Source organism: Enhydra lutris, unplaced genomic scaffold, assembly GCF_002288905.1.
Source record: "Enhydra lutris kenyoni isolate GAN:26980312 unplaced genomic scaffold, ASM228890v2 scaffoldscaffold50, whole genome shotgun sequence".
Lineage (NCBI taxonomy): Eukaryota > Metazoa > Chordata > Mammalia > Carnivora > Mustelidae > Enhydra > Enhydra lutris.
The window spans coordinates 6,538,131-6,558,088 of record NW_019154134.1 but is presented as its reverse complement, the minus strand read 5'-3'; the positions used below and the strand labels follow the sequence as shown (position 1 = coordinate 6,558,088).

The 19,958-nt window shown below is 39.7% G+C and overlaps 1 protein-coding gene across 7 annotated transcripts in view; it reads left to right on the top strand.

Annotated features, from left to right (window-relative positions):
• Positions 1-19,958, top strand: part of LOC111156867 (phospholipid phosphatase 1) — a 98,456-nt gene that overhangs the window by 59,138 nt on the left and 19,360 nt on the right. For 5 of the 7 annotated variants that reach the window (XM_022517979.1, XM_022517974.1, XM_022517972.1 and 2 more), the window contains one exon: positions 9,741-10,021. In XM_022517979.1, the coding sequence (XP_022373687.1) occupies positions 9,741-10,021 (281 nt within the window). Of the gene's footprint in view, positions 1-3,991; positions 4,144-9,740; positions 10,022-19,958 lie in introns of all 7 variants that reach the window. The other 2 variants (XM_022517978.1, XM_022517976.1) reach the window with 1 other exon arrangement.

The following is a 19,958-nucleotide window of genomic DNA, read 5'->3' as shown; positions in this document are numbered from 1 at the left end:
ATCCCAGGAAAATATGCTTTAGCCAAATCAGAAGAGATCCCAAATCGTGAGGGGGGAGAAAGGGGATAAAAAGAGGTTCAGAAAGAAAAAAAAGAAAGAAAGAAACAGTTAAAAAAAGAAAACCAATAAAGAAAAAATATAAAAAGGAAAAAATATGTGTATATATTAAACTAGTTAAAAAACGTTAAAAAAGTAAAGGGTAAAAGTTAAAAAAAGTTAGCAGAAGAAGAGAAAAAAAAATTGAAAAAGAAAAAAAAATTAACTGCAAGGCTAAAGAATCATGGGGAGAAAGCCATGAGTTCCATGCTTTGCTTTCTCCTCCTCTGGAATTCCGCTGCTCTCCTTGGTATTGAAACTGCACTCCTTGGTAGGTGAACTTGGTCCTGGCTGGGTTTCTTGTTTATCTTCTGGGGGAGGGGCCTGTTGTAGTGATTCTCAAGCGTCTTTGCCCCGGGCGGAGTTGCACTGCCCTTACCAGGGGCCGGGCTGAGTAATCTGCTCGGGTTTGCTTTTGGGAGCTTTAGTTCCCTGAGCGCTTTCTGTAGAGTTTCGGAGGACCAGAATGAAGATGGCGGCCTCCCGGTCTCTGGCCTGGAGGAGCCGAGAGCCCGGGGCCCGACTCCTCAGTGCGCCCTCAGAGAATAGCGCCCAATTACTCCCGTCACCCTGCCTCCGGCCGCCCTCCGAGCTGACCGAGCCTGCGACCAGTTCAAGGTAACGTTGAGAGCTCACTCCTCGGCTCTGTCTCTGTAGCCGGCTTCCCCGTTCTAATACCTGTAAGCTCTGCGACACTCAGACACCCCCGATCCTTCTGTGACCCTGCGGGACCTGAGGCCACGCTGACCCCGTGTGGGCTTCACCCCAGTTAAGCCTCTGGAGCGATGTCCCTCAGCGGAACAGACTTTTAAAAGTCCTGATTTTGTGCTCCGTTGCTCCGCCGCTTGCCGGGAGCCGGCCCCTCCCCCCGCGGTCTATCTTCCCGTCGCTTTGGATTCACTTCTCCGCCAGTCCTACCTTTCAGAAAGTGGTTGATTTTATGTTTCTAGAATTGCTGTTCTTCTGCTCTTCGATCTCCCGTTGGATTTGTAGGTGTTTGCAATCTTTAGATAAGCTATCTAGCTGATCTCCCGCTACCTGAAGTAGTCTCAGCCTGCTACTTCTCCGCCATCTTGACTCCTCCCAATATCGCAAATATTATTAATTTAAAGTATTTCTAAGGCCTTCTGTGATAAAATTGCTTTTCTTCACTCATGCTCTCAAAAGAATAGTGCGCATTTGTGGTAGATTCTGGCTTTTTAAAAAAATTTTATTTTATCATTCCTTACTAAAATCTCCATGGTATGGCTTCCATCCTTTCTTCTTATTAAAACCACTTTTACTGCAAGTCTGGCTTTTAAAAATGTATTAGATGCTGTGGCTCAATCATCATATCCAGAGATGCTATCTCTGGACTTGATCTCAGTGATGTTCCTCTCTCCTGACCTTTCTTCGGGCCTCCAGGTCTGCCTCAGTGGATCTTCCTCCTGTGCTCATCCCTTTACTATTGTGGCTGCCCTCTGCCTCACCCCCCCTCTTCTTTTCATTTCAGATCCGTCCTGCAGTTTCTTTTACTTCTGTGGCTTCAGAGATCCTTTGTATCCCCAAATCTCTGTCTTTATTAGGTGCCTTCTACTGAATTCTATGGTAACCACCAGCTTTTTGCATATCATCAGAGCTTCTCTTTGAACCTTCATATGAACTTTTTGTACTTCGGTTTATTCTCTGCTGCACGTAACATATTATGTCTTATATAACTTTGTATTCCTGGTAGCACCTACCAGAATTCTTTGACAGTGGATTCACTCAATATTTACCTGTTTATATATTCCTGTTTTTAAAAATGGGCTAATTATATTTGTATGTGATTTTACTTTCTTTCCTTCCTCTCCTAAAAAAAAATACCCCCAAATTTTTTTTCTAAATTTAAAAATAATTTCCAACATAGTTGTTTTGGTCAGAGGAAAAAAAAACAAAACCCAACTTAGTGGATATGCTTGCTAAGAAAACTTTTAAATATATTTGGGTCTATTAATATGAATTTTTCCTGAGAATAAGGACATAAAGCCTACTGAGTTTTGGACACTACCATATGTGGATTTAATTTCTGTACTAGATATTTTCTTGTCCTACTACAAAAGAAAGAAATCACTGAAAAATTCAACCAATTCAGGGGCGCCTGGGTGGCTCAGTCATTAAGCAGCTGCCTTCGGCTCAGGTCATGAGCCCAGGTCCTGGGATGGGGCCACATCAGGCCTCCCTGCTCAGCAGGAAGCCTGCTTCTCCCTCTCCCACCCACCCTGCTTGTGTTCCCTCTCCCACTGTGTCTCTCTCTGTCAAATAAATAAATAAAATCTTAAAAAAAAAAAAAAAAGAAAAATTCAGCCAATTCAGAAATATGCCCTGTAGAGATTGAAATTTTCCATTATTATGTATGGAGTTCTTGCAAGTAGAATTGAACCGTAAAATGGTGGTTCTTTGTGAATACAAAATAAATTTGCTATTGGTTGAAGGGTGAACGTTTAGTTACCGTACAGGGCAGGCAGCAACTGATCACAGATCTGCTTACTAACCTCCACAGTGTGTGCTGCTGTGTGCAAAAGGTTTGTGCTGGAGCTGTGGTATCTGTATTAAAGGCTTGGGTATTTTGCCCTATTCCTCTGAATGCAGATAGTTTAGTGAATCAGAGGATAGTTCGAAATCAGATATGAGAGGTATTATAAGGGTCAGTTAGCAAAGTCGATTCTAGTTTATTTTATTTATTTATTTATTTGTAATGGTAGCTTTTACTAGAAGTATGGCTTTGGGAACCTTGTGAACATCTTAAAGACTTCTAATGGGTTGCCGCTCTTGGCAGATGATTTTTAACACAACGATAAAAACTTTGGTTCATGTATTCAGAGCATAAATGAAAGACAGGAAGATAAATAAAAGACCTAGGAATGTGCTTCTTTAGCTCTTGCAGGAGAAACATATAAATATATATACTTGATATTTGTTAATGACAGGCAGAGTTTTAGCGGAGTTAATGAGACCTATAAACGGTCATCAAGACTTGGTGCTTCATGGAACGAACACTCAGACATACAATGAGCGTGTTAGCTTGGTGGTTATGGCATTACTACTGGGAGAATGGGACTCTGTTAGAGTGTATCTTCCATACTTGGGGAAGTCTTGACACAGACCTCATATTGAAGGTTTCTGCTAATCTATAACTCTCTTACAGAGCATTCCTAGTTGGTATGCTGCATATTAATCAGTGTATCTGCTCAGTGAAGTAAAGGAGACCTGAATTCTTAAAGCTGACTTTTAGGGAAGAGACAGTTTAGGAGGTGAGTGTGAGACATAATCTTGAGGGAAAACATGGGTGAAAACAGAACTGTCTTTTTGTGCTTGATTTCATTGTCCATTTTCCTTAAACTTGGTTTAAGTTCAGATCCTTTTCACAGCAGCTCGAAACTTGATATAGATGGTATAGAAGCAAGTGGACAACACATTATTTAGATTCTCTGATAGCTTAGCCATGACCATGTCCTGTACAAATGTGGTAGTAATGTAGAGACGAAATGGGTAATGTCAAAAAGCTGTTTTCCTTTTGGAAGCAGAGTGCATGACAAATTGGTTTGGGAATAGAGTTGAAAACCCTATGAGTGGCAAACAAGAGTATGAGGAGGGATTTTTTTGGTCTTCTCTGCAATCTGCGTGTTTGGGCAGAAACAAGGGAAGAAGATACTCTTGGTTAGATTGGTTAAGCATTGGTCCTCTTCCTACCTTTATAATTTAAACTGTAATCTTTCTAACTTGTGTTGCATGCATTGCTGCATTTCCTTTTTATGTGTGCTCTTATTTATTTTCATGGCAAATGCATTATTAAACAGTCTCTGGGTTAATTATTGCCATTCATTAATTTTCATATTTCCATTTTAATGATATTTTCATTTATTCCTTTTGCTAGCTGGATTGCCTTTTGCAATTCTTACTTCAAGGCATACCCCCTTCCAACGAGGAATATTCTGTAATGATGAGTCCATCAAGTACCCTTACAAAGAAGACACCATACCTTATGCGTTATTAGGTGGAATAATCATTCCATTCAGTATTATTGTTGTAAGTCAAATCCACTTTTCCAAGTTTATCACTTTTGGGCAGTTGGCTTAATTTTGTGTTAATCTGTTAATGATTGAATGCATAAATGTCCAAAACAATGTATTTTTTTAACATTTAATTGAAGGTGTTATTTGATCAAGATAATCCCGCTATTTTAAGTGGAACCAAAGGAATAACAGTGTATAATTAAAAGAACCTTACTGAATGTGTATAGCTTTTACGCTAATCTTTTCCAAGTCACTGTGATTTTTAAAGGTCTAATTTGCTGTTGTTATAGTAATCATGCAATAGATACATGTTATAGCAGTATGTTTTTTAGCATACTTTATACCTAGGGTATTGCTTTATAATTTGTGGAATCTGTAGGCGTGTACCTACTTTCTAGTTACAGAGTTCTAAAAGAGAAGAATAACTAATGTCAAGACTTCATTCTAACCCCTGTTAAAGAATTTTTATATAATGCCAGAAAACTAAAGAGAAAAGCCAGCGTTCTATCTATAATCAGCAGTGAATGCAAGAAATTTTTTACTGGTACTGAAACCTAAGAGTAACCTTTGCTTTTAGGATTTCAGGTGGGAATGCTTAGAGATTGTGCTCCAAGAAGAAGACATCAAGGGATTGCACTAGATTATTTAATAATTTCTCAATTGAGAGAGTCTATGACTTAGATTAAATAACTTTATGCTCCATGACTGGTAACTTTAGAAAGAAGATTTATGTTGGTTTAAAGTAGAAAATATGGCCCAACCAGGAGATAGGCCAATGAGATAACATGTATGCCTTGTCTGTTTTGGTGTTTATTGAAAAAAAACTCTTAATTTAGAAATTCAGTGTTTTATTCAAGAATTATCACAGCTCCTTATTAGCGTTGAGAATGAATCAACTCATTATTTGTGGTACGTAATTAATAAAAGAAAACTTGTCTCATAAACATGTTTGTTTTATGGGACGGTGAGCTCCTGGAAGGCAGAGATGGTGCTTCATTCTTCTTAGTACCCTCGCTGCCTGCCATGGAGCTGGGCATGGTGGAACCGGCATGTCTTAGGTGCGGGAATGACATGAGAGTATTTACATAGGGATATTGGCTGACCCTCCTTTAGTATGGTGAGGTTTTAAGAAATCAGCAGATCCCTTTAATCTAGACAGATCTTTACACTGAATTTTTACTACGAAAAGAACGAAAGCCAAGCCTATCAGTGTTCCTTTAGGAAGGCAGTAAGAGTAGATTTTTTAAAAATATATGTGTTTCTAAATAAATAAAATCTTTTAAGAAAATGTGTGTTTCTGAGATACTATTTGAATTTAAAGTTTTTAGTAGGATACTTAGTTGCAAATAGAGTTGCCCCTCGAACAAGATGGGGTTAAGGGACACTGATAAATGGTGCAGTCAGAAATTGGTGTTAAAAATTTTGACTCCCCCAAAACTTAACTACGAAGAGCCTGGTTGCCTGGAAGCCTTACTGAGAACATAAAGAATCAATTAACACATATTTTTTATGTTACATGTATTACACAATAAAGCCAGCTACAGAAAAGAAAATGTTAGTAAAATCGTAAAGAGAGAATACATTTACAGTACTGTATAATAAAAGTGGACCCACTCAGTTGAAACACATGCTGTTGAAGGGTCAGCTGTAGTAGCTCGGTTCAGAAAAGATGCTCCCTTGGAGTACTCAAACCCTGCTGCAGATGGACTTGTCTTTCAGTTCGGTTTGACTTTGTGTCTCAGTCAAAAGGATGTTGCACAAGCAAAACTACAGAAATCCAGTACAGACCAGGGGCCTGCAGCAGGACGGCGCTCTGATGGCCAGGCTCCTGGAGTGTAGGTGTGGCCTGCATCAGTGCAGGGCCTGACAGAACCCTCAGTGAGCAAGAACTCATTATTTATATTTCATTAATTCCTAAGTTTTGACGATTTAATCATCAGCTCTGAGAAAGTTATCTCTGTGTTTAATAAAGCAATTACAAATTGAGCGTAGGTTTCTTAAAAAAGAACAGACTTTTTAAAGGTGCTATGAAAGTACTATTTTTATATCAGCCATATCAGCCAACACTGCACAGGCTGGTAGTTTTATGTACTAACTTAAACAAATTTTTACTTTGTTTATTAACTCCACTGATTGTAGGCAGCACTTGGTTAGACATGTAAAAAAAAAAAATGTTTAATTTTATTAACTAAATGTGAATCAGTTCTTTAAAAAAAAATGAGGACTGTGATTCAGACTTCCTACCAGGTCTTTGACCTGGCTTACAGATGATCTACAGATATATGAGTGATTGAGGGAGTCTGGTGGAGAACCAGAGTTAGTAGAGCTCCTCAGAAGCCATGGGAGAATTTCAATAAGGAGAAATAATCAGTGGTGTCAAATACCGTGAGAGATTAAGGTAAATGAGAGTTGATAAATACCTGTTTAATACCTATTTAATCCATTTTGACTTTTGAAAAAGATTCAGTAGAATAAAGGGAATGAAAGTAGTTCAAGATATTTAGTAAGAAGTAGAAGTACACCAGTGATTTTAGACTACACTTTTGGGAAGGTAGGTCCTGAAGGGGAGGCACATAATACAGGGACAGTATAGAGATGTATCTGGGTTGATGGAGCTATAAAGGAGATGGTGAGAAAATATTGTGGTGCATAGGTTTTAAACTATTTGAATTATTTAAACTATTTGAATTTAGTATTTAAACTATTTGAATTACATATATTTGGGTAATTATTAGCTTTGATCTTCAAAAGCATTTTGTTTTAATCCCCCAGACACTATCTTTAGTTCTTTAATAATTTATCCTATCTTTGGAGTATAAATAATGCATAAGAAGTGATCCCAGCTGTAAGATAAGGCCACAGTCAGCTTAAGTGTGGACTTCACCAAAGACTAAGCATGGGCATAAATGGCTCAAAGGGCGGGACAAAGTATTAAAATGAAACAAAAATATTGCTGTCATGAGTAGTGAAATGCTCAGACACATCCCTACATTTCATTTAGAAAATCAGTTTAGTACTTGTCTCTTGTCTATCTGTCTCAGTGAGGATGGAGGGCATGATAAAAATGATACACGTTGACCAGCACTGGTCAGCTTTAGAGTTCCCCTGCCCTTTCCCAGCATCAAGGATTTTAAGTTTCAGCTTACACTACCTTTGTGAATCAGTTTGTCATCTGTGCCCATGGCTCGGAATTCTCCTAGTGAGCTGACTTTCTGTCCCCAGTGTCAAGAACCAGGGTTTGGGTGGCCCTAAAGAATTGGAAAATAATTGAGTGCTTACACTCTTAAGAACAGCTGACAGCTGAAGTGTGGGAGTTTCAGCTGCTCAAATTGTGGTTGATTGGTATAATTGGTATATATATATTGTAAATGATCAAAGAGCAACTCCATAATGAAACATGAGAGAAGTCCTCTCTTGGTGCACATCTCTAAAAGCAGTTGCTGGGACACCTTAACAGTCAGAGGAGACCGTATATATTTCAATACATGGGCCGCTAGAGCCGGTTGGGAGAACCTAAGTGCAGTTGCAGAGTATGGTATCCCTAGAAGTGCACGTGGCTTTTCTCTTCTGAGAGACCTGTTCTCAGGAAAGTATCTGATTAACTCATTCACATTAATTACTGTAATGGGGGAATATATTTCTCTGGAGCTTAATGTTTAGGGGTGTTTACTTTTTACCCACGAGGCACCCCTTCAATTAAAATTTCTTTTTTTTTTTTTTTTAAAGATTTTATTTATTTATTCGACAGACCGAGATCACAAGTAGGCAGAGAGGCAGGCAGAGAGAGAGGAGGAAGCAGGCTCCCTGCCGAGCAGAGAGCCCAGTGCGGGGCTAGGTGCGGGGCTCGATCCCAGGACCCTGAGATCATGACCTGAGCCACACAGGCGCCCCTCAATTAAAATTTCTAACCACCTACTCTGTTGAGGCTACTACGGCGGTACTAGGTTTTTATTCGATGACTAAAACTTGATTCTTGCTTTTGTGGGATTCATAGTCTAGTTGTCAGAGTTTTAACATTCTAATTACAGAGCCATGGAGCTAAATAAAGAAAGAATTTTTGGCGTTAGGTTTTGTTTTTCTTTTTCCTTTAAAGATTTTATTTCTTTATCTGACAGAGATCACAAGGGGGGAGCAGGAGGGAGAGGAAGAAGCAGGCTTCTCTCTGAGTGGGGAGTCTGATGCGGGGCTCGATTTCAGGACCTGGGATCATGACAGATGCTTAGCCCCTGAGCCACCCAGACCACCCAGGCGCTCCTTTAGTGTTAGGTTCTTTTTTTTTTTTTTTTTTTTTAAGAGAATTTTTTTTTTTTTTTTTAAAGATTCCATTTATTTGACAGACAGATCACAAGTAGGCAGAGAGAGAGGGGGAAGCAGGCTCCCCGCAGAGCAGAGAGCCCGATGCGGGGCTCGATCCCAGGAACCTGGGATCATGACCTGAGCCGAAAGCGGAGGCTTTAACCCACTGAGCCACCCAGGCACCCCTAGTGTTAGGTTCTTAAAAGCTCTTTTAGGAGACAATCATTTATTTTACCTACAATAAGGTTCACCATGAAGATAATTAATCCACACTAAATGGAAATGTTTGAATGTTTTATACGATTGTTCATGTAAATTTAAGGTGAAGCAGCAAAACTAGTACTTAAGAAAAATTTTGTGACTTCTATCTCCTTACTTCCCCAACATAAATAAGCAAGCTGATTCTTCTTGTTCTACTATTTATTTTGGTCACAGGTAGCTAGAATATGGATTATTTTATCAGCAAATGTAATTTTGTACAAATTTTCTCCTCAGTATTTTTTGGATTTCTTAAGGTCTGAATTGTCAAGTACTGGGAAGGCTTTTCATGCCTTTAAACTCATTATAGCAGCATATGCTGGCTGACACATACTCTACTAGAGTCTGGGAAGGCCTTGTCTTCACTTTTAGTGAGAAATAAAGTCAGTGAAAAATAAAGAGGAAAGAGTCACTTGAAATGTTTTCTTGGAGAAGGAGAGCATCAAATGTGTGTTTGGTCTGTTAATGAGACGTTAAGTCTTGTAAAGTCTGTTGAGTCTTGTTAACCGGGCCTCGGGTTCTGGAAAGGCAGGGCTGGGAGGCTCTGTCTGCTGATCTCTGTCCTCTATACACTTTGGCCTCAGTGTTAGATCCCTGCTTTTATATTAGTTAGTTTACTCCCTGAAACTATATTCTTAAAATATGATGGATGTTTTTGATTCAGAGAAATTTTGGCTAAGAAGTACTGCCAGATCAAAGTACTTACACAGGGGATACTCTAATTAGGAAAATTTGTGTTATTTGAACAAACCATGGTTTTTCTCATTCATGATACACCGTTGCTTATTAAAACTCATTTTATTTGAGTACCAGAAAAGAAATAAGGTCTTATTGTTTCAGGTAGATTTGAAATTATTTTGGCCATTGCTTTGTAAGCAGATCTGACTCCTTTTTTCATGGTTTAGAATTAGATATCCTGACTCTGCATTTGCAAATGAAAAAAGGGAAGTGTTTATAAATATTTTATTGTGATATAACATTTTTTTTCTATTTTTTTATTTTGTTTAAAGTGCCTGGTTGGTGTTTTAACATACTATTTTTCTGTTTCTTTTTCAGATGATTATTGGAGAAGTCCTGTCTGTTTACTATAACCTCTTGCACTCGAATTCCTTTATCAGGAATAACTACATAGCCACTATTTACAAAGCCATTGGAACATTTTTATTTGGTGCAGCTGCTAGTCAGTCCCTGACTGACATTGCCAAGTATTCAATAGGCAGACTGCGCCCTCACTTCCTGGATGTTTGTGACCTAGATTGGTCAAAAATCAACTGCAGTGTTGGTTACATTGAAAACTACATATGTCGAGGAAATGCACAGAAAGTGAAGGAGGGCAGGTGCGTGTTAAAACTTCAATGTTCGTTTTATCTTGTGTATTCTTGGAAAAGAAGGTTTCTTTACTAGTTTAGGGAGAGTAGCTAGTATAATCACTGGGAGGTGAACTGAGTTCATATTTTGACTTATTATCTCTACTTATTCTTTTTTCCCCATTTTACCCCTACCTTCTGTGTAAGAGCCTTTTAATGCAGGTCTTCCCATCTCTCATGAATAATTAAAATGAACTTCATAGATCATATAGTGCAGAGCCAACAGACTTTTTCTCAAGGCACCAGGTAGGAAATATTTTAGGTTTCGTGGGCCATTTGGTTAATTTGACATCTGTGCTGTTGTACCAGGAAAATACAGCCATAGACAGTCCTTGAACGGATGGGTGTGGTTACGTTCCAATAAAAGTTTATTAACAGAAACAGGCTGCTCCAGGGGTTATAGTTTGCTGATCTTCCACATAGTCCAGCCTTAAGTTCTGCTCTGTCTCTTCGTATTCTTAGAGTATATTTTTTGTAAGGAAATTTCATACATTGACAGCTTTAGGACTTCAGGTTGCCTTCTTATAATGACCTTGTTAGGCTCCTTTCTACATGTGGCACGCTATTAGGCATGAATGAAATACAATGTTTGCAACCCAAAAGGTCCAACTCCTTTAATGTATAGATGAGCAAATGAAGGCCCAGTAACATTAGGGGCGCCTGGGTGGTTCAGTCCATTAAGCATCTGCCTTAGGCTCATGTTGTGATCCCAGGGTTCTGGGGTTGAGCCCCGCATTGGCTCCCTGCGTGGTGGGAAGCCTGCTTCTCTCTCTCTCTCTGCCCCTCCCCCAGCTCATGCTCACTCACTTCCTTTCTTTCTTTCTCAAGTAAATAAATAAAAATCTTAAAAAAAAAGCCACAATTCCTCATCTCAAGTTTCAGAATTATCAGCCTTACATTTTTTTTTTTTTAAGAGCCTCACCTTTTCTATACGATTGATGTTCTTATGTTTTAAAATAGCTATCACTTTAATTACTTATCAACCAACAGGTACTTTCTCTGGGTAAAACACCCTTTGACTGTTCTTTTTACATGATTCACGGGTACTTCATTGTCCTTGTTGGTTCTCTTATAAGCTACACAGACCTTAGTAGCCCCCAATTTTTGCATGTAGTGGAGATGAAAAAAACACCTTCTTTAACTAAGAGTATATACTGTGCTGTGTGCATGAGATCTGGCCATGAGCTAGATAGTTCTGGTTCTCATCTTCATGGAGCTTAGTCTAGCACAGAGGACTTAAATTTAAAAAGTGATGGTGGTGGAAGAGAACCTCCTTATTGATAACAAGGCCAGAGAATAGAGAGGCTGTTGGATGGCAAGTTTTGAGGTGGTCAGGTGACTGGTAGGGGCATAAAGTCTTAATGAATGAAGGAGGGAGGAATGGCTAATGCAGTAGGCAATTGATAGTGGAAGGCAGTATTGTTGATTTGAGGTTAGGTAAGAAGGCATTTTTTTTTTTTTTTAAAGATTTTATTTATTTATTTGACAGAGAGAGAGATCACAAGTAGGCAGAGAGGCAGGCAGAGAGAGAAGGGGAAGCAGGCTCCCTGCTGAGCAGAGAGCCCGATGTGGGGCTCGATCCCAGGACCCCAGGACCACGACCTGAGCCGAAGGCAGAGGCTTAATCCACTGAGCCACCCAGGCGCCCCAAGAAGGCATTTTTTAAGAGGGCTGGGGAAGAATGGTCCAGAAATGGCTTTGAGGAGTGATGAACTTACCAACACCAGCACTGGGCTCTGAGGGTATGGGATGTGGAGATCTCATTCTCTGCTCTCATAACACTGCAGTGTCCTAGGGAAAGGTCTCAGATTTAACAACTAGGAGATGCAGTGACTTTTGGTAGAGAGTTTGAAGACTCAGAGAAACTCAGAGAAATACAGAGTACTATCCATGCCTATGTCTCCAGTAACATCTCCTGCATCACCCCAACAGAAAATAGGAAAACTCTAACATTTTCTCTTGTCACAGTATTTAAGAAAGTCGGGTGATAAGGGCTTACCTAATGTCCAGAAAATATCATTATAAATGATTATTTAAGAAAATAGTTTCTTCACACATGTATTATTTCTCTGGTTTGGGTACATACATTTTAGCTCAAAATTTTCTTGTAATAGTATGTCTTATTGAGAGATTTTTCTTTCTTACATGAGCCATTTGGACAAAATGTGCAATATAATGTATTTTAAATGACGTAAATATGGTTACATTTTCCAGTCCATGTATGTCCTATTATATATGTATTGCTAGTGTATCTAAATTGACCAAGATATACTATAATACTCTGATGGTACTTTTGACTTAAGTACACATAGTTTTTTACCCATTACCCTTTAAAAGTTTCTTCAGCCTCCCACATTTTCAGTGAGATCTGTTGATAAGCTTTAGGGTTCTGAAGTGAGAAGGAAAATCAAATCTAGAAATGAAATTTTAAGAAAACTTTGTATCTTCCAAGAAAAAATGGGATTTCCATTGGTATTTCCAGAATGAGTTAGTTGTTGCCACAGTTCCAGAGCTTTATAACTCTGGTGCATAACTGTGGCTTTGCATTGCTGTTCTGCTGTGAAGCCTAATTTCGTTGGATTCAGGCTTTCCTATTGCTTTTCTCTTGAATTTTTATGTTGGGATGCCAAAAATGCAAAAACATCTCAGTCTAGACATTGTCTGTAATGTATTAGGATCATAGTGTAATTTCCCCCTCTAATTTATTTATCTCCACAGCCTGTCCCCTGTACGTTTATTTTAATTATAAAATTATAATGCTTGACATTGGAAAGAAAGGAACATAAGCACCCGAAATGAGTCATTTTTGTTGACTATAAATGAGTCAGAGTTTCATCTGAGGGTGAGAGTACTCTCTTACAATTTTGGCTTTTGGTCTTGATATTCGTTTTCTTATTTCCCTCTATTCCTCTCTCTGCCTTTCCTTTATATGTGCACACTCTGGTGCTCTGGTATCACTGATGTCAGAGGACTTTTACCAGGCTTCATTTGTGGTCCTGGGTCCTAAGTATAGAAGTGAGAACATAAATGGATTAGAGTAGCATACTTATTAACTCCTTATTAGCTCCTATTCATTGTTTAAAGTTAATACCTGGGCATTTACTATAAATGAAAAGGGGCTGTACTTGTAACTTTGGGACATCCAGCTGCTCTTGCTTATGCCGATGAGAATAGCAGTACTTTCCATTTGTGGGGGGGAAAATTACTAATGAGCCCAGGCGGTTCAGACCTATAGCACTCTGTCCAGGTAAAGATTCTCTTTAGGGACTCTTTAGATTAGTGTCTCTCAAATGTTAGTGGTTCATTGGAAAGACATATTTCAACGTTTCATCCTTAGGTGGGGTGGGAGGTGAGGATCTGTATTTCTAACACACTCCCAGATGCTGCTATCTCTGTGCTTGATCTCAGGACCGCACTTTGTGAGCCAGTGCTTAAAATCCCCAGGATGATGGGAACACGACCTCACATGGTATCTGTTACGTTAGGATGTTTGGCAGGGTGAATTTAAGATTGTGCACAACTAGTTGTGTTCCCAAATGACCTGTCATCGCCACCAACTCAGGAACCTAGCTGGTGAGCCCTGGTACTACTGGGGCCAGTTGCTCTGTGCCAGGAACCCCAAGGGGGCTGGACAAATCGGAAGCACAGCTCCTGGCAGGGTTTGCCAACACTTTTGTGGCACAAACTAGCATAAACTGGTGGTGAGAGAAGTCACTAACTCAAGTTATGATGGTTTGGAAAAGAGAAGGGGGGAAATTTAGGGTGCTACCTGCAAGGAGCTTGGTGACAGGCTCAGGCTTTACCCACTGACCTCTCCATCAGCCTGATAGACACCTTGTCTGCTTTACAAGGAGAGGTCGGGATGGAGTGCCTGCAAGAGAACAGGCAGGGAGTGCTTGGTCATGGGTGGGGGAAATCACCGCACGATCATGGGCCGGGAAGGGGACCTGTGGGATGTGGTCGTGTAGGCATTCCATTGCTATCCGGGTTTTTCCTATTTGGCATTTGGGATATTCAGGTCTTCGCAAAATGTCATTGTCAGTGCCTCGAAAGTCTGGTAAGAAATAAGCACAATGGGTTTTTGTTGGAGCATCAGTTAAGCAGTCTTGCCTATTTCTGGCTTTAACTGTTGGGGTCTATAGTTGAGTAAGACAGCTCACTAACAGCTGCTCTGTTTGTGATACTACAGTATGGAAACTTTTGTCTTCTCTGAGAAATTCACTTTTTTCTTTTTTCTGGCTTTTATTTAAATTCCGTTTGCTTAAGGATAGACTCAGCATTCCTAATCAATTCTGAGCAATTGGTCTTTGGCTATATAAATCAGATATTCAAAATAAAGTTACTTCTTTTGGATTATGGCAGCTTTGTATTATTTAGATATTTAATTGTGATATGTTTGGTTAAATGTGAGGCATAATTTTCCTTTTGTCTTTTTTTAATGCAACCCCTGTGCAGGTAAATCCAGCTGAATTTTGAGGGAGTGCCTTCTATAATAGTAAAAACCCATTATAATCAGACTGACTAGCTGTGGTGTTAAGTACCTGGCAAAACCTGCTTTTACACTTTGAGAGAATGGCTTCTTCTTTGTGGTCCAATTGTAGACATTACTGGACACTTTATGCATTCAGGAAGATTTATTCAGGCTTATCTAAACTTCCCATGTGTGTATGTCAGTAAACTAGCAGACAACCTTCATTTTATTCTTATATCTTCCGGGAAATAGCAACACATAGAATGAAAGAGGGGATCATTTTAAAAGATCCTTCACCCTGTGAATGGACATTAGCTCTTAGTGTATATAAAAGCAATTTGGCTTGAAGGCCAGCACCACTTTCCACGTCCTCTGTTCTGAATGTTAGCACAGGACACTTCTGGTTGCAGCTGCGACTCTTTCTTCAGTCTGGCTCTGACTCTTTTTGCCCCAGTGTTTCTTACACTTCAGTCACATGGGAATCCCGTGGAGAGTTTGTTACAATACAAAATAGCTGGGCCTCACCCCTGGAGTTTCTTCCCCCCCCCCACCCCAGAGTTTCTGATTCAATGAGTCTGCATGCCAGGGAGCCCAAGAATTTTCGTTCCTAAAACACTCGCAGATGGTGCTATGGCTGCTGACCTGAGAATCATAACTTCAGCCTCGCCATGAAGTTACTAAATTCAACTAATATCTATTGCTTTTACATCCTAGTCACTGTGGGTGTTACTGCCCCAAGAGCACACGTTGCTCTCGTGGGCTCACTGCACAGGGGCTGAGACGTGTTTGGAGACGGTGTGTGTGATAGATACGTGCCTTGAAGGAGTGAAGATGAAACGATGAAATCCGAGGGTAATAATACTGCTTCCAGTAGAGGGGCATTCTGGAGGATGAGTAAGGTCTGAACGTATAGAATTAGGACGGGGTATGTCTCAGGGTGCAGGGAGCAGCAGGATCACAGGCAGGCAGGTAGGCTGGAGGCTTAGGGTATACAGGCAGTGTTTTACTGCATTTAGCTTCAGTAAAACCAGCATAATCTTCAGGGTTTTGTCAGCAGTTTGTTAATTTTTAAGGCAATCTGGGGCACTTAAGGCTGAAGAAACTTCTTTGTTTAGAAATAAAAGTGAAGTCACACCACATGATACCTAGTTAAATACCTGTGTGCATTCTCACGCGTACTTTTGATTTAGCCTATGTTGCATTTATACATTCCATATAATTTTGTTTTGATGTGGAATAAAAGCAAAAGTTTTTTTTTCTCCCTTGAGATTTGGCTTGGTGCCTGATTGTCTTTCCTGAATGCATAATGAGTTGACTTGACATGTGGCTTTATTTTGGTCAAGGTCCAGACTTGCAAAGACAAGATCCTTTCTTTACTTTTAGTGACTTCCTGCCACTATCCGTTGATAAATACATGTATATCCTAATTTATTTTAAAACCAACCCCCCCAATAATAACACCCTTTAAGTTTAGATATTCGGCATTTCATGCCATATCACAGCAGTGCTGTGCATTAAATATTAATAGGCTTCTAAATCACATGAACACATCATCAGCTGTTGACTTCCTATTGATGCTTTGTACCTTCACTTTAGAACTGTTGAATTCCCCAGTGCCAGCTTTGACATATGAAAAAAAAAGGGGGGGGGCCACCTGATTGGCTTAGTTGTTAAGTGTCTGCCTTCAGCTCAGGTCATGATCCCAGGGTCCTGGGATCAAGCCCGCATCAGGCTCCCTGCTCAGTGGGAAGCCTGCTTCTCCCTCTCCCACTCCCCCTGCTTGGGTTCCCTCTCTTGCTGTGTCTCTCTCTGTCAAATAAATAAATAAAATCTTAAAAAAAAAAAAAAAGAAAAAAAAAGTCGTGTAGTTACATTAGTACTTTTTCCAGATAAAAATATAATGGGTGGAGGGACAGCCCCAAGTGGCTCATTTGGTTGGGTGTGTGCCTTTGGCTGAGGTCATGATTCCAGGGTGCTGGGATTGAGCCCCACATCAGGCTCCCTGTTCAGTGGGAAATCTGCTTCTCCCTCTCCCTCTGCCTCTCCCCCTTACTTGGGCTTTTTCTCTTTTTCTCTCTCTCAAATAAATAAAATCCTAAAAAGAAATATAATTGAGTGGTGTAAAGCCTGAGTTTCCATTTAGAATAAATACAAACAGCATGCATTCAGTATTTTTACTTAATTAGAAAATAAATATTTTTCTTGAGGGGTAGGATGTGAGTTGAATTTGTGAAAAGTAAAACAAACCTGACATATGGATTGTGTTGACTTGTGTGATTCTTCAATGTTTTTACTGTTTTAAGTATCCTTTATAATAAGAAAGCAGGAAAATCATTAGCATTCTTTTGATGTGACTGTCTCCACAGAGTGCCCAAACTCTTGACTTTATCCCAGGTGTGTTCCTAATCAAGCTCAAAATTACCTTTCTTCTCATTCCTCTCCCTTTGCCATTCAAAGTGTGGTCCTCTGCTCTGACCAGCAGGATGGACATCACCTGGGAGCTTGGTAGAGAGGTATAATCTTTTTTTTTTTTTTTAAAGATTTTATTTATTTATTTGACAGACAGAGATCACAAGTAGGCAGAGAGGCAGGCAGAGAGAGAGAGAAGGGGAAGCAGGCTCCCCGCTGCCCAGAGAGCCCGATGTGGGGCTCGATCCCAGGACCCTGGGATCATGACTTGAGTTGAAGGCAGAGGCTTTAACCCACTGAGCCACCCAGGCGCCCCGAGAGGTATAATCTTGGACCCCACTTCCGGTCTGCTCAACAAACTCTCCAATTTATGTTATAAATGAGTTTACATATGCACTTGAGAGCAAGATTATAGTATTGGTTAACCTTTTTCTTTTATGTTTATATCCTGTTAACCATAATATTTTCTTATGTAATCTACTGCAACTACATTGTATTGCTTCTGAGGTAATGTTTGGAAATTTATGAAGATGGACAGTTTTCAGTATTTTTGGTTTATTGAAGAATAGAATTGAATTCTTAAAAATGAAGAAACTCTTCCAAGGCAATGGAAAGTAGGATTCAGGCAGTACCTAAAACCTTTTTATTTGTTATCCCTTGTTTTTGTTTTATTTTGTCTTTGTTTTTTTGCCCACTTACATTTTTTTTTTTTAAGATTATATTTTTAAGTAATCCCTACGGGGCTCAAACTCACAACCCCGAGATCAAGAGTCACACATTCTACCTGCTGAGCGAGCCAGGTGCCCCTGAGAAGGCTTTTAAAACTTAATTTGTTTTTCATTTACAACAATATATCTGTTACTTTGTAGATATCATTTGTTCCACTAATCTGACTGCCTTTGATCACAATGTAAAAGGTTTCTGGACATTTGATACACTTTATTGATATGCTTGCCGAAGGTATTGGGAAGAGGCCTTAGGTACTGCATGTTTAAGCTGACACATACTGATACTGCTCACAGTTTCTTACAGAAGGGCAAAAAGAGTGGGGGTATTAGATTGGACTTCCTAATTCTCCAGAACTGTGATGATAAAGTCAGAATTTGTAACCACTGTAAGGGGAAAACACATCAGAGGTAAGATGTTAAAATCAGGTAACTTATCTTGCCATGATTATTGGCAGAGACTTATTTAAGTTTAGCATTTAATTATATGATAACATTATTATGCAAAGGTACCATATGTCCTTAGTTTTATTTTTTGCACTTTTTACAGTTGTCGAAGCACAAACTGATTGAAGTGTACTTCTTGTGGAGGCACTGACATAATACTCTATTATTGGTGCTTTGGTGGGGGAAGGGGTGGGGAAGTAGCAGAGGTGATTTGTGATATTTAAATATGAAAAGTATAAGAATTTTACATCTTCTGGGATAACTACATAAAAACTGATTTATCATTAAGACATTAGATTCTGTTTGAGTTTAAATGTATTGAGCACCTACTGTATGCTTATCTAGTGGGTGTTAAGGATTCAAGATGAATTAAGGTGAGATCTCGGGGGTGCCTCGGTGGCTCAGTGGGTTAAAGCCTCTGCCTTCTGCTCAGGTCATAATCTCAGGGTCCTGCAATCAAGCTTCCCTTGCCTCTCTGCCTACTTGTAATCTCTGTCTGTCTAATAAATAAATAAAATCTTAAAAAAAAAAATGGGCTCTCAGGGAGTTGGGTGTTTACCAGCAATTTTTCTCTTGATTTGCTATACCTTCTGAATTTTTCTAATGGACTTAACGTATGTAATTAAAACAAAGCAACAAACAAACGTCAGACATTTCTGTTTATAAGTCTTGTCCTACTCCTGCCCATGTTTGGATGGAATGTAAGAAGGAAGGATTTACTGATTTACTGTGGAAGGTGGGTTCAAGGATATATGTGTGCCGTACATCTCTTTCCTTTTGGAGAAAGGGAGAGCACTTCAGCCTAGTTGTTGAAGAAAGGTTTCTGGAAGGTAACAGTGGCTGCGGTGACTCTTGTGTTGTAATTATCCAGGAAAGTTGGGAAGCTCATTTCAGGCGCAGTGATGAAAAAAACACAGCATGAAACATGGTGTGTATTGGGAATTGTGAGTAGTTGGGTAGCAGATGATGGTTCCAGACTAGTTGGTGGGCCTGATGAAGGGTCTTGATTACTCGAAGCTCAGCAGTGTACCAGTGAAGGACGTGAAGCAGGAAAGTAATGTGGTCATGATTTTGTCTTTATATTTGTAAAAAGTAGTCTGCTTTCCTCCACTTCTTTCAAATCTAAATATACTAAAATGGGTACCTAAATATTATATGATCTAAGCTTTCATTTCTTTTAAAGCAAAAGGACTTGAGATACTAAAGGAAATGTTACTCTAGTGCTTTTGTCCGTTTGGTAGAAAGTTGTCTAAGTGCAGTACTGCAGCACTCAGCTTGTCCTCTGGTAACACGGTCTCTGGTGATATCATCTGCTCGAATCCGAAAGGAACCCAGAGTGACCTGTCTGGTCAGCTTCCTGTTGGGCTCAAATAATTTCATATGTGCGTGGGCTTTTGCATTTTCTCTTGCCACTCTCAGTGCATAGCAGAAGTTTTATAGTAGTTTAATTGTATAGACTTGTACTGGTATCTTCTACAGGTATCTTACCTGGGTGGTGAAGAGTTAATGGTGATTTCATGGTCTGCGTCAGGGTGGGAAGTGGAGTGTACTGGCCAGATTTAACAGGCTTTCTTGGCCTTCATGCTGTCTTTTTGGGAGAGGGCTAAAAGTAGAGGTGTGGCAGTCTTACCTCTGGCTAGCATTCCTGCCCCTTAAAAAACACCTTAGAAGGCAATTTAGAAGTCTGCCTTCCTTCTGACTGCCTCTGAATTCTTCTACCTTGTGGCAAGGTAGTTTTCCTTGTTCAGTGTTTTAAAAGGGGGTTGGGGGAGGAAGGAGGTAAGGAGTTACTAGTTGCAGGCATAGGAACGCCTCAAAGTTACGTCCCTGCCAGTTGCCCTTTGTTTCCTTTTTA